General features: G+C 40.8%; 1 protein-coding gene across 1 annotated transcript in view; it reads right to left on the reverse strand.

Annotated features, from left to right (window-relative positions):
• Window positions 1–12880, reverse strand: part of ADGRF5 (adhesion G protein-coupled receptor F5) — a 33351-nt gene extending 20471 nt beyond the window's left edge. Inside the window, exons 1-6 of the mRNA XM_070956708.1 lie at window positions 12779–12880; window positions 12028–12097; window positions 10358–10513; window positions 4513–4692; window positions 3215–3333; window positions 1605–1663 (exon numbers count right to left, since the gene is read on the reverse strand). Coding sequence (XP_070812809.1) covers window positions 1605–1663; window positions 3215–3333; window positions 4513–4692; window positions 10358–10513; window positions 12028–12097; window positions 12779–12880 — 686 coding nt within the window. The remainder of the gene's footprint in view (window positions 1–1604; window positions 1664–3214; window positions 3334–4512; window positions 4693–10357; window positions 10514–12027; window positions 12098–12778) is intronic.
• Window positions 12881–13932: the final 1052 nt, after the last annotated feature.

Genomic DNA, 13932 nt, shown 5'->3' on the forward strand with positions numbered 1-13932 from the left:
AGAAAACCAGATGTGGATTGCCTCAACATTCTCTTCTACGATTCTGCCTTATCTACTCAGAAAGCAGTATAGTCCAATGTGATAGTTTATGGCTAACAGGAGAAAGGGATATTCCACGGTGAACTCGTGCTTCTGCAGTAGATTTTCCATCTTCCTGGGTCTCCAGAATCTATTTCAGATGGCCCACCAATCTTCCTGACAATTGTTTGTTTGTTTGTTTGCTTGTTTCTTCTAGTAAATGCTGTCCTTCAATCTCTCCCCACCAAAAAACCACTAGTGAGGGTAACCCGAAGTATCTTAACTGCTATAATTTTATAATGGACTGTAAAGATGAATTAAAATATCCACTGCTTTGTTTTAAGTGCTTACATTGTGTTTGTATGTTTATCTCTGCATTTCAATTATGAAGAGAGATATAATATCCTTATCAAACTCAACTACTGTACCTATATTATAGAGTCTATGTGTCTATATGCTATTTCTTAATTATACAATCAGAATGATGAAAATTTCAAACTGGAAGAAAGTTTTTTTTTCCTGATTGGACACTCCAGAATATAATGGAAATGCCCTTAGAGATCCCTTGCTAATTGGAGATTGGCATTAGGATTGAGGAAAACAAATTGTATAGGAGTCAAAAAGTAATCCTTGATGGGTGATCATAATGGGAACAAGCTCTTCAACTTAGAATAGGTATTACAACATAGACAACAAAGATATAGCTCTAGAATGGATTTGAGGATTTTTATCATGGACAATATAATTTATTTTGCTTTCTTCAAATATCTATGCAGTTCTTATGATTGTTTGAGTGAGTTTTGACTCTCCAGGTGACTATATGCAGTTTACTTGGAAACATTTTTTTAAAAAAGTGGTTGGTTAGTACCTTGTTCATGGATGTTTTTCAACTTTCTAATTCAGGGTGACACTGTGTTTAGCCCAAAGTCACCCACTTGGTTTCCATGCAAAGGGGCTTTCTGTTCCCAATACAATACCTTTAACTATGACAAACTTGTCTTTCAATTATCTCCCAGGGGGAGAGCCTTCTCTGTGGGGGCACCTACCATCTGGAATGAGCTCCCCCCGGAGATACGGAGGATCCCGGATCTGCACACCTTCCGCCGCGCTCTCAAGACCTTTTTATTCCATCAGGCTGGCCTGGCCTAATTTTCCCTTTTTTCCTTTTAAAATGTAAATTTTAATCTGTTCTTAATTATTAGGGTGTTTTAAATCTGTCTTGGGCCAAATTGTTTAATTCGGTTTTATTTTGCTTTTAAATTTTGTATTTATGTGTTTTATCTTGTGGCTGTTCACTGCCCTGAGTCCTTCGGGAGTAGGGCAGTATATAAATCAAATAAAAAATAAAATAAAATAAATAAAAAAATCTGTAGGTTATATTTATAGAGGTTGTATTATCTATAGAATGGTGGGGGTTTTTTGCTGATTTTACTGCAGAAAAGCTTTTCTCTGCATTATAAGTTTGCCCTACTTGAAGCTAATTTTCATTTTAAGCTTAGCATTTATCAGTTGGATCATTATGTGAAGTCGAAACAAATCATTTTTTTCCTATAAACTTTTCAAGTGAAACAAAAAGGTTTTCATACCTGAATCCTGTAACTGTTGCATTTATGAAACCCGGTAAAGTTGAATAGCCCTCAATAAACTGAAAGAAAGCAATACATTTTGCAGAGTATTTATTATTAATTAAGACCATATTATTTCACTTACTATTACAGACATCCTACATACTTTCATGAAACATCAAACAAATATTATAATTTTCACAGTCCTGGTCTCATGGACTAAGGATTCTTTGTCGAATCTAATATAGAAATAATCTACTAAAAGTGGATGAAGAGATATGTTGGATTACAATATCCATAACACCCAATCAGCATGCTTATCAGTTAAGAACACTGTTATCTAAAACAGGGCTCCCCAACTGTATGGAACCAGGTTGTGGAAGTGGTGGGTGAGCGCGAAGCTTCATTTGTGAAAGCGACGAACATGTGCCTGCAAAACCATCTGCAAGAAAACAACCAATCTCAAACAGCATCAAGGAACCCTCATTTCAACTCAGAACTACAAATATTTTCCTTTATTAAATTAAAGGCTGTATATGGCATGTGGAATGCTTCTTCTACTCTTTCACTATGCTATTGCCAGATAATCCCTAGTTCAGTGGTGAAATCTGAACCGGTTTGCCACCGGTTCGCTGGCCACATATGTGTGGTGTGTGCCAAACGCGCACTGCAAGCGCATGCACAGTGCACACCAAATGCATGCTGCACACACGTGCATGCGTAGTATGCACCAATATATCACCCGAACTAGTGCAAACCGGTAGCATTTCACCACTCCCCTAGTTGAATATATCTATGTATTATCTTCCATATTAGGAACTTGGGATCCACATATATCTGCAAGCATTTATTACTTTCTGTTATATAGGTGTTTCAATTAAAAATATGTATCTGTTTTTGTAAGTTTGATACTATCAATCCCATAAAAATACAGCACCCTTCATAGATCACTTAAAGTATCAACTCCATTCCCAACTACACACAAAAAGCAACTGGACTTACTTAATTTTTATCCTTGAAAACATTTCGCTTCTCATTCAAGATGCTTCTTGGATGAGAAGCAAAACATTTTCAAGGAAAAAAAACTGAGAAAGTCCAGTTGCCTTTTGAAAAGCAGCTTTGGGACAACCATGACTCCCCATAGACAACTAGAGACCATTTTCACAATTTCAGTGTAGTTCTATTATACACTTACAATAATAAAAACCCAACAACCAACAGTGTTGTGGGAGAAAGCCAATGTTTGTTGCTCCAGGAGCTGTGGCAGTTCAGGGGATAACAATTTTTAATCCTCCTATTGGTCATCTGGAAAGAGAACACGTTGGCTTATTGCCTGCTCTGAGCCACCAGAAATGAAGATAATCTAAGGTCAGTTTCAAATTCTTTTGTAACAGGTTGTAAATGGACATGGAGTGAAAACTGTGCAATATGAAAGGCCTACGGAGAGCTTATTTGGGTGGCTTCAGTTAAGAGTTTAGCTGAGGCACTAAAAAGACTACAAAATGGTATTTGCATTTGTTTAAACCACCTAAAATATCTAGACACCTTCAAAAGAAATCCTCTTCAGCTAAACAATAAGAGTTTTAAAATATCTTGGCCACGTTTTAGCTGAAGAACCAGCTCAGACTTACTGCCTCCTCAAGATCATGTTTGTATTGTCTGAACAACACAGAGGACGAATTCCATAGAGCATTCTTAAAGGGTATATCAAGTCGGACAGACATTTTTGTTATGAGCACTGAAGGAATATCTGTGGTAAAAAAAGAAGAGAAATAATCTTATTAGCTGAAATAAAAACTTGAAAATAAAGCGTCATTTAATCATAAAATTCAGTCTTGGCTAAATGCTTTAGTCCATTCATTTAAAATTCATATTAATTTAGTTATATATTCTTTTACTGGAGCTTGCATGTGGAGAAGAGAAAATGGGAATAATAATCTGAAATCTGGCAGTGTGAGCAAATAGAAGAACATTTACAATAGAGGGATTAAAATCCTGGGACCGGAGTAGGAGCAGTAATATAACAAAAGTTGAAAACAAGAAATTTAATGGAAAATAACTAATAAATATGGAGGATGGGAACAAAGCACAAACAATATGAAATGATCAAGAAGGGGTTCTTTTGTGAAAAGATAACTTTTATGTAGTGCCAATTATGTATACTAGTATGCAAGAGAGACCAAGCTAAGGTCGCCATGCTTGGGGATCAGTAAACATATTTAGAATGTTGATCGAATATCATAGGCACCTTCCCACAATGGTTGTGTTGGTGGATACAGCTATTCATAAAGGATCCATTTACCAGAAGATTGCAGCCCACCCATCCTCTTATTTTCTAAGAATACCTTCAGTTTCTGTGTTGGGAGCATGAGAAATGCAGGTAATGCTTGAGATCCATGCTTTGATTTGCTACATGCTAGCTTTCCATTCAATTTTCAAAATCAAAATATTCTAAACCAATACAATTAGATGTAGCAGAGAACTCAGCAAGCACCAAACAGTGCATGGTCACTCCACATTGGGGATTTAGGCTAAGTAGAATAAAAATATAATGAATGCAGTTGCAAAATGCAGGTGGCTTTTTAAATTTTGCAAACCATAGGATGAAGTTAAAGATCTGAATCAGATTTCTGATCTGAAATTCCAGTATTTTGTTTGATTGCATAGATTATAGAAGCCAAACATTATTTAGATGACATATGACAGATTCCAGAAAGTGAAGAATTGGCAAATAGCTATAGTGTAAAATATAGGCTGAAAAGGCTGTGAGCTGCTATCCTAGTGCATGTAAAACTCAATCAGAACTTTCTGATTTGAAAGTAATTTAAGCTTCCATTTTGGCAGATTACCCATGAAAAGTTATTTTTTCATGAATGAATTGCTGTTGCCCATAAACCACCATTCATCATCATTTGCCACCTTCTCTTACCTTCTGATTGAAGTTGACAAAAGGTCCCTTGAGGGGGAAGCTGCGCAATACAGTTGCAGTTCTCTCCTCCTGCAGTTGTAGTATTATGGCAGACAGGATATGCTTTACAGATCTTGGCAGACCATCCGTAATCAGGCTCACAGAAACAATGAGAATGATTAGTGCCAACTGAGTTGCACACTAATGTGAGAAAAGAGAAAACAAAAACAAAAAAAGACTTAAATCATTGTATCTTACTGATGTTATTTATCTCATTGATTATGTTTACTCTGTATGCATTATTCAAACCTTATACAAACTTGGAGGGTTGAATATCCAAGATCCTAACCCAGTGTTTCTCAACTTTGGCCACTTGAAGATGTATGGACTTCAGCTCCCAGAATTCCCCAACAAGCCAGGCTTTAAAAATCGCTTTAAGCAATTTTTTTTTTAGTATTGGCTTTTCAAAAGTGTTTTAGGCTATAAATCGTAAATACACTTTGAATATTGGTTAAGTATAAATGAATAAAATATATGAAAACACATCTTTAGCATCACCGGTTGATTCATGCAATAATAAAAAATATTGGAAAAGTCATAAAATAATCAGATCTGTAGTAGCAAAGGTAATGTGTTGGGTCTCTTATTGAGTCTCAATTTGTCTAGCAAATATTAAGTGTGGTTAATCTGTTCATGTATGAATAGATTAATAAGTTAAATCATTACATTGGATATTATTGATTTCAGGGTGAGACATTCAAACCCTACGGACTATTTTGCAGAACATCAAATGTCAAGAGGAACTTAAACCTTCATACAGCCAAGGGCTTCTCATTTTTCAGGTATAAAACAATTCTTACCAAAGCAGTCTAAATAGGAGGAGGAAGGTGTGTTGGATATGTTTGCTGCTTTGAGTTAATTGTAAAAATAATAAAGGTGGGACAAAAATAAATATCTGCAAGTAATCTGCAACCTAACCAAATAACAAAATAATAGGGCTTGGAGGTTTCTAGTCCAACCCCTTGCTCATGCAGGAAACCCTATACCATTTCAGACCAATGGTTGCCAAATTTCTTTTTAAAAACCTCCAGCATAGGAGCACCCACAATTTCTGGAAGCAAGTCATTCCATTGATTAATTGTTTTAACTGTCAGGAAATTTCTCCTTAGTTCTGGGTTCCTTCTTTCCTTGATTAGTTTCCATCCATTGCTTCTTATCCTGCACTCAGGTGCTTTGGATAATAGCTTGACTGTCTCTTCTTTGTGGCTTAGATTTTGGAACACTGTTATCATGTCATTTCTAGTCCTTCTTTTCATTAAACTAGATATACCCAGTTCCAGCATCCATTCTTTATATGTAATCATCTTGTTGCTCTTTGCTGCACTCTTTCTATAGTCTCAAAATCTTTTTACATTGTGGCAACCAAAACTGAATGCAGTATTCCAAGTGTGGCCTTATCAAGGTATTATAGAGAGATATTAACACTTCACGTGATCCTGATTCTATCCTTCTGTTAATGCAGCCTAGAACAGTGTTGGCTTTTTTGGCAGCGGCTAGCTCACACTGCTGGCTCATATTTGATTGTTCACTAGGACTAAGCTGAGCTGAACTCTCCCTACAGTCCCCCTTACCAAGTAGAGATTCCATTGTAAATGTCATTCTTAGAACAAGGAAGGATCTGGATCTGGTTTTTGTCTCTGGACAGTGGCTGAGTGATCTTGAGATAGGGGATATAGTTACCGAGCCCTTGTCATGGTCAGATCACTCTCTCCTTCGTCTCGACCTTCAAACCGCTGCACCCCGCCGCAGGGAGGCGGAGCCGGTAAGATGGTTCCGCCCCAGGCGCCTGATGGAACCTGATAGGTTCCAGATGGAGCTTGGGCCATTTCCCGAGGTTCTGGCACACGCCTCGACTGGAGACCTAGTGGCCGCCTGGGATAGGGCGGCTGCTGGAGCTCTGGATCGGGTCGTGCCTTTGCGGCCTCTGACCCGGCGCCAATCTCATTTGGCTCCTTGGTTCACTGAGGAGCTGAGGGAGTTGAAGCACCGGAAAAGACGCCTAGAGAGTAGTTGGAGGGCCAATCTTTCTGAATCGGACCAGACACTGGTAAGATCCCATATTAGGAATTACCTAGTGGTGATAAAAGCAGCGAAATGTAGTTATTTTGCTGCTCTTATTGCGTCATCAGATAACCACCCAGCCACCCTGTTCAGGGTGACCCACTCCCTGCTCCACCAGGAAGCGCGGGAGGACCCCTTGGAGGGTAGAGCCGAGGATTTTGTTCAGTATCTATATGACAAAATCACTCAGATCCGGGAAGATCTGGACTCCGACTGGATAGTCTCAGGGGGAGGGACTGGGGCAGGTCTTGAGAATGTTATCTGGGATGAGTTGATCCTGTGACCCCTGAGGACGTGGACAGGATTCTGGGCAGACTGAACACGACCACTTGTTTATTGGACCCGTGTCCCTCCTGGTTAGTGCTGGCTTCCCGGGAGGTGACGCGAGGCTGGCTCCAGGGGATTATAAATGCTTCGTTGGTGAGGGTGACTTCCCCGCCGCCTTGAAAGAGGCGGTGGTGAGGCCTCTCCTCAAGAAGCCTTCCCTGGACCTGGCAATGTTGGTTAATTATCATCCGGTCTCCAACCTTCGTTTTGTGGTGAAGGTTGTCGAGAGTGTGGGTGCGCAACAGCTTCCCCAGCACCTGGATGAGACGACGTATCTGGATCCGTTCTAGTCGGGTTTCAGGCCCGGGTACAGCACGGAAACGGCATTGGTCACATTGGTTGATGATCTCTGGAGGGCTCAGGACAGGGGGTGCTCCTCTGTCCTGGTCCTATTAGACCTCTCAGCGGCTTTTGATACCATCGACTATGGTATCATGCTGCACCGGTTGGAAGAGTTAGGGGTGGGAGGCACTGTACTACGGTGGTTCTCCTCCTTTCTCTCTGGCCATTTCCAGTCTGTGTTGGCAGGGGGGCAGAGGTCGACCCCGAGGCCCCTCATATGTGGGGTGCCACAAGGGTCAGTCCTCTCACCCCTTTTGTTCAACATTTATGTAAAGCCGCTGGGCGAGATCATCCATGGTTTCGGGGTGAAGTACCACCAGTACACTGATGACACCCAGCTGTACATCTCCACCCCGGACCACCCCAACGATGCCCTTGAAGTGATGTCTCGGTGTCTGGAGGCCGTGCGGATCTGGATGGGGAGGAACAGGCTCAGGCTCAACCCATCCAAGACTGAGTGGCTGTGGTTTCTGACATCCCGATATAGTCAGTTGACGCCATCGCTGACTATTGGGGGCGAATCGCTGGCCCCCATGGAGAGGGCTCGCAACTTGGGCATCCTCCTGGACTCACGGCTGTCTTTAGAAGAGCACTTGACTGCCGTGACCAGGAGGATCTTTCATCAGGTTCGACTGATTCGCCAGTTGCGTCCCTTTCTGGACCGGGACTCCCTACACACAGTCACTCATGCCCTCGTCACCTCCTGCCTGGACTATTGTAACGCTGTCTACATGGGGCTCCCCTTGAGGAGCACCCGGAGGCTCCAACTGGCGCAGAGTGTGGCCGCGCGGGTGGTTATGGGAGCAACATGGCGCTCCCGTGTGACACCTCTCCTGTGCAAGCTGCACTGGCTCCCGGTGGTGTTCCGGGTGCGTTTCAAGGTTTTGGTTACCACCTTTAGAACGCTCCATGGCTTAGGACCTGGCTACTTACAGGACCACCTACTACCACAAACAGCCTCCCACCGGCTGGTACGCTCTCATAGAGAGGGGCTCCTCCAGGTGCCGTCAGCCAAACAATGTCGACTGGTGGCCCCTAGGGGGAGGGCCTTCTCTGTGGGGGCACCTACTATCTGGAACGAGCTCCCCCCAGAGATACGGAGGATCCCAGATCTGCCCACTTTCCGCCGTGCTTTGAAGACACTCCTATTCCAGCAGGCCAGCCTGGCCTAATTTTCTCCCCTTCTTTTAAACTTTTAAATTGAAATTTTAATTTGTTTTAAATTATTGGGAGTTTTAATTGTCTCGGGCAAAAATTATTTAATTGGGTTTTAATCATGTTTTTTAACTTTTGTATTTTGTGCCTGTTCACCGCCCTGAGTCCTTCGGGAGTAGGGCGGTATACAAATTTAATAAAATGAAAAAATAAAATGAAAAATGATTGTGTAAATCTTTTCTGAACAATCTACACTAGAGGTATCAAACTTTATTTCATTGAGGGCCACTTCAGGGTTGTGTTTGACCTCGGGGGGCTGGTTGTGTGTGGCCGGGGGGGGTGGGGTGGCCAGCTTAATGACACTCATTGAGGCTCCATTTTTGACTGCAATGGCCTCCTGCAGGGTTCTGCCAATGAAAATGGAGCTCAGGGAGGCTGCATGTGGCCTCCCTGAATCCATTTTAGCTGGCAGAGGGCTGCAGGAGGCCATCATGGATGCATGCAGTCCTCCCAGCTCCGTTTTTGCTGGAAGAAGCACCATGGACAGGTCCTTCACTGTTTCTAGGATGGCCTTGTGGGCCAGATCTAAGCAATCTGTTGGCCAGATCCAGCCTGTGGGCCTTGAGTTTGACACCCCTTGAGTTTTAAAACCAATAACAGAACTATCCAATCTGAACTGCAAAGCTCCAGATTTTACAACCCAGATATGATAGGTCCAATGCTCACATTTCTCCACTGGATTGAAACAATATGTTGAGAAACAGGGAGGACAAACATTTAAGAACATTAAACAAATTAATGTACCGTTTTGATAAATCAGATTGTTTTACAGAATTTTATCTGTTGCAGGAAGTATTGCTAATCTTTTATAAATATTTTAGACTTTCCTGCCTATCTTAATTCTCCTAAATACATTTTAGTTCTGAGTCCTTTTATAACTTCCAAAAGAAAGTCACCCTCCAACTTCTCATCAGGACATTAAAGGAGAAAGGAACTAAGTGAACGAAATGTGCTTACAACTTCCTGGAACATGAGAACATGAGAAGTTCCTAATAGAACTTCCTGATTCCATTAGGTTGAACTGCAAAGAGCCACCCTATACCGCAAAAACGCTCTTGTGTTTTCAGCAGACTTTCCCTTTCTTTTTTCATATTAAAAGGCATATAAAAGGCATGTCAGGCATTAACAAATGTTTATAGAAAGTGTTTTGTTTCATTTTGAAAGAATAGATAAGTCTCTTGATAGCTATTCCTGAACATATAGTCTTTCCCTTGGCATCTCGACATGGCCTGCCAAAATTGTAAGGTGCCAGCAAAGGTAAAATGGTCAAACATTTAGTGATTGTTTAAAGCAATGGTTCTCTATGGACTCTGGGTCTCTGGGACTTTTTCAAGGGGGGAGGTCTGAAAATTCTATAAAACTATTTTTATAATGATACTAAAATGTTATTTAAGTTTTCCATTCCTATTCTCATAAAGGTAGACTGCAGTTTTTTAGGGGCTACATGACAAGTGATGAAGTCATCACTCTGATGGGTAATAACATATGTACTTGTGTTTCCCCATATTTGTTGGGGTTTTTTAAGGGAGCAGGTTTAGGATATAAATATGTGTGTTTTCAGAATAACTCAGTTTAGGGTTAAAGTTAGTTAACATGTAATGGGTTTATTATTGTTATTTTAAATGAATAAATAAACCCAACAAACCATAACTGTTTGGTGTCTTCAATAACTTTTAAGGATGTAAAGGAGTACTGAGATTAAACAATTAAGAACTGTTGGTTTAGTTTTGTACCACAGATCTAGCAACCCTGATTAATCATGATGTATCTTAAGCCACACAACACACACCAAAAATACCCCAAAATTAAATTAAACATAGAAAAAGCAAATGTTGATAATAAATGGTCAAAGACTACTTACCAGTAGTAATATTAATTTGTGAAATGCTTATATCTGAATCAGGGACATTTACTGAAACTGGGAGACTAAAGTTTTTGAAAAATCTTCTGAGGTCCTCCTGGAGTGAGATGTCTACAAAGTTTATCTCAACAGCAATCGTGTATTCTGGCGACATGTCTAACAAGGGAGAAAATGATCTGTCATAATTAATTGTGTAATAAGAGTGACTCAGCCATGTCCTACTATCTTCTTCTCAATGACTGTCCATGTCAGAAAATCTCAGGCCCAGGAGTCAGAAAATCTCTCACAATGAGCATATCTTGTCAACTACCTTGCAAGTTTCATCTAGTACAGAATGCAGCAATGTAAGCAAATACGTGAATTTTTCAATCAGTTCTTGTTGTACCTCTGTTCCAGCAGCTGCATTGGTTGCCAATATGCTTCCAGGTTGAATTCAAGGTGGTGGTAATAAATTCATGGCATGAGGCTGGGTTATTTGAGGGACCACCTCTCACTGGTTACATCTACCCATCCCATCAAGATTGACATGTTGTAGGTCTTGTCCAAGACTCAAGAAGAGAGCCTTTTCTATCATCGTTCCTATCCTTTGGAACATCATCCCCCACACTCACCCGAAAGATTAGATTGGCTGCAAATTCTGCTTGTACCCTCTTTCCTTGGTCTTCCTGTGATTGTGCAAGCACGCACACACACACATGCTCCCTGCCCCCTGGTCTCCCTGCAATTGCACAAATGCATTCACCCAGCACCTTTTCCATGGCCTCCCTGCAATCACAACTACTCCAGGTCCTCTTTCAACAGCTTCCCTACAATCACACACATGCACATGCACACATACATCAGCTCCCAGGACCTCTCTACCCCCCCCCCCCACATTCCTTACCTGGGACTCCCCACTTAATGACTCACACATCTTGGGTTACAAAAACAACCAGGACTGCCTGAATTGCTGTTGGTAAGGGTCATGTGATATTGTACTTTATGGCCCCCTTACTTAGTGATGGCAGTCCTGGTCCCAACTGCAATTGTAACTTGAGGACTACCTTTATCTCCATTTAACATGTTATACTGTATGTTTACCACAACAAGCATTGGTGCTTTTGAGCTGCCCTGTATCCTATCTATGCATCCCCCAGTGTGATGCCCAATGATCCCAATGACATCTTCCTTGATGACTTTCGGATGCTCTTCCCAGTTTGCTTGAGACTGACCATGCTCAATTGGCATCCTTTTGTGAATAGGCAAGCTCTCATACCAATGTGCTTTAACATTGCAAATGTTGATATACCCATCGAAGTTGACATCCTATGTCTACCTATTAAGAAAATGTCTGCAAGAAAACAAGCAAGCTCAGAGAGCACCAAGAACCCCTCATTTCAACCCTGAGCTACAAATATTCTCCTCTATCGGTATATAACATTGTGCTTAACAATTGCACCTTATTTGTTTCACAACTGCAGTTGGAACTGATGTCATAAGTCAGGCATGGTCAAGTAACATTTTACTTTATGATCACACTGTTAACAACGGAGTTGTCAGGCCCAGTTGCAGTTGGCAAGCAAGGCAGAAATCAGATCATTTATCAAAGCAAAGCGATTGTACAAATTGATGTATATCAGAAGATGAAGCTACTATTTGTAAGCAAAAGACATTAAAAGATATCCACCTACCCTGACGCTTTTGTCTGTGTAACTCTAGTTGTGTGGTGTTCTCCTCTATTTTGCCCCACTTGCTGTGAATCTGAAAGACAGGGATTTTCCTCTTTATAAGAAAAGAATTATACATTGGGAGAGGGTTTTCAAGAAGAACCATAAATATTCATTCCTGGTGAATTAAACACCAGGGATTTCAACCACCTGATGACTCAGCTGTCTGGAGCCAACATTTACATAATAGTTCATGAATGAAGGTGAATATACGTGTCCCATATAAAGTTAAAGTTGCAGGACCCAATCTGGGCTGGTCATCAGGACCAGAGGTTTTGTCTTCCGAGCTCAGGAACTTCTTTCTCTCTCTCCCTAGGCTAGAGATGAGTTCCCTGAAGATGGGCACCAGCATGAGTCCAAAAGCTCGGAAGACAAAACCTCTAGTCCCAGTGACTAACCCAGATTGGATCCTGCAAAACTATACTTGTTAAAAGAATGTTCCATTTTTGAGAATTTGCTGCCTCCAGCAATTAGAGCTTCTAGCATTCCCTATTATGCGGGAGAAGCTATTGACAGTGTGAAAAGGCATAAAATCAAGGTGCTGCTGAACTGCGATATCCAGGATTGCTCCTTGGAGACTCAGTGACACATGCCACTTTCTCTTATTATAGCCTCTAGATATTCAGAACTATAGATTCTCAGAATTCCAAGTTACTACGTCATGTGTAAGATCTGATCCTCAGCCAGAGCAAGTATGAACATTATAGGTACTCACAGATGAATAGATGAAGGTGTCCAAGATGAAGTCCCATGAAATCTGGGAAGAGGTGTGCACCCTCATGAGAGCGCTGAACATGGCTATCCTCCAAAAGAACATTATTTACTGTGTTTTGTTGCTGCACCAAAGGAAAACAAGTTTTATTTATGTTCATAAAAAAAGAAACACTTTGTTCTTTACTCAAAGTCAACCCAGAGTAATTAAGCTTACTTTTTAAAAGTAAGTCACGTGATCAAAATTTGAATGCTTGGCAACTAGCCTGTATTTATGATGGTTGCAATGTCCTGAGGACATGTGATCACCTTTTGCAATCTTCTGACAAGCAATATCAATGAAGAAGCCGGATTACTAATTTAACAACTGCAGTGATTCACTTAATGATTGTTGAAAAAAAAAGTCATAAAATGGAGGAAAACTCACTTAAGAACTGTTGCTTAGCAACAGAAATGTTGGGCATAATTGTGGTTGTAAGTTGAGAACCACTTGTACAAGTTGTTCAGTTACAATGCATAGCAATTATTGGTCTGCAAATAAATTCCCTCTAATCCCAGAGAGCGTCAGCAACACCTTTTGTCCTCTACTGTTTCTTTCAGCATATCAAAATATTAAATCCTCTTCCGCCACTTGTATCCAATCTAGCACTTTTCTGGATTCCTAATTGAAGGTGGCTTGGGAATTGACCAGATCAGAAATCAATCCCTCAAATAAACTCATCCTGTTCACCTAATGCCAGCTTCCCTTTGGTATCTGAGTGCCTTTTTCTTGATTAACTTGTTGTTTTACCCAAGCCTTTCAACTTTAGGGCAACTAAATAATACAGTACATACAATTGTCCAATTTATCCTCAGAACAACCCTGCTGGGAATGTTAATTAATAAACTACTGGCCCAAATCCCTAAGTAAGTTCCTAAGAATCAGCACAATTCCCTATTTTCCCTATTTTCTATAAGATGGGAAACTCTCCTTTGTCGTTTTGAAACACCTTGTATTTATTGTATATTATTATTTACTATTGCTTGCTTTTGCCATGGGAGCTCAATGCACTATATTTTGATCCTCTTTTTTTTCTCCATCAGTCAATTATCAACTATCAAAGGTAAACTAGTGGCTTTTATGGTTAAGAATATGCTGGGCATCTGTTGGATAAAATC

Source organism: Pituophis catenifer, unplaced genomic scaffold (assembly GCF_029215685.1).
Source record: "Pituophis catenifer annectens isolate HBS135680 unplaced genomic scaffold, rPitCat1.0.hap2 SCAF_1, whole genome shotgun sequence".
Lineage (NCBI taxonomy): Eukaryota > Metazoa > Chordata > Lepidosauria > Squamata > Colubridae > Pituophis > Pituophis catenifer.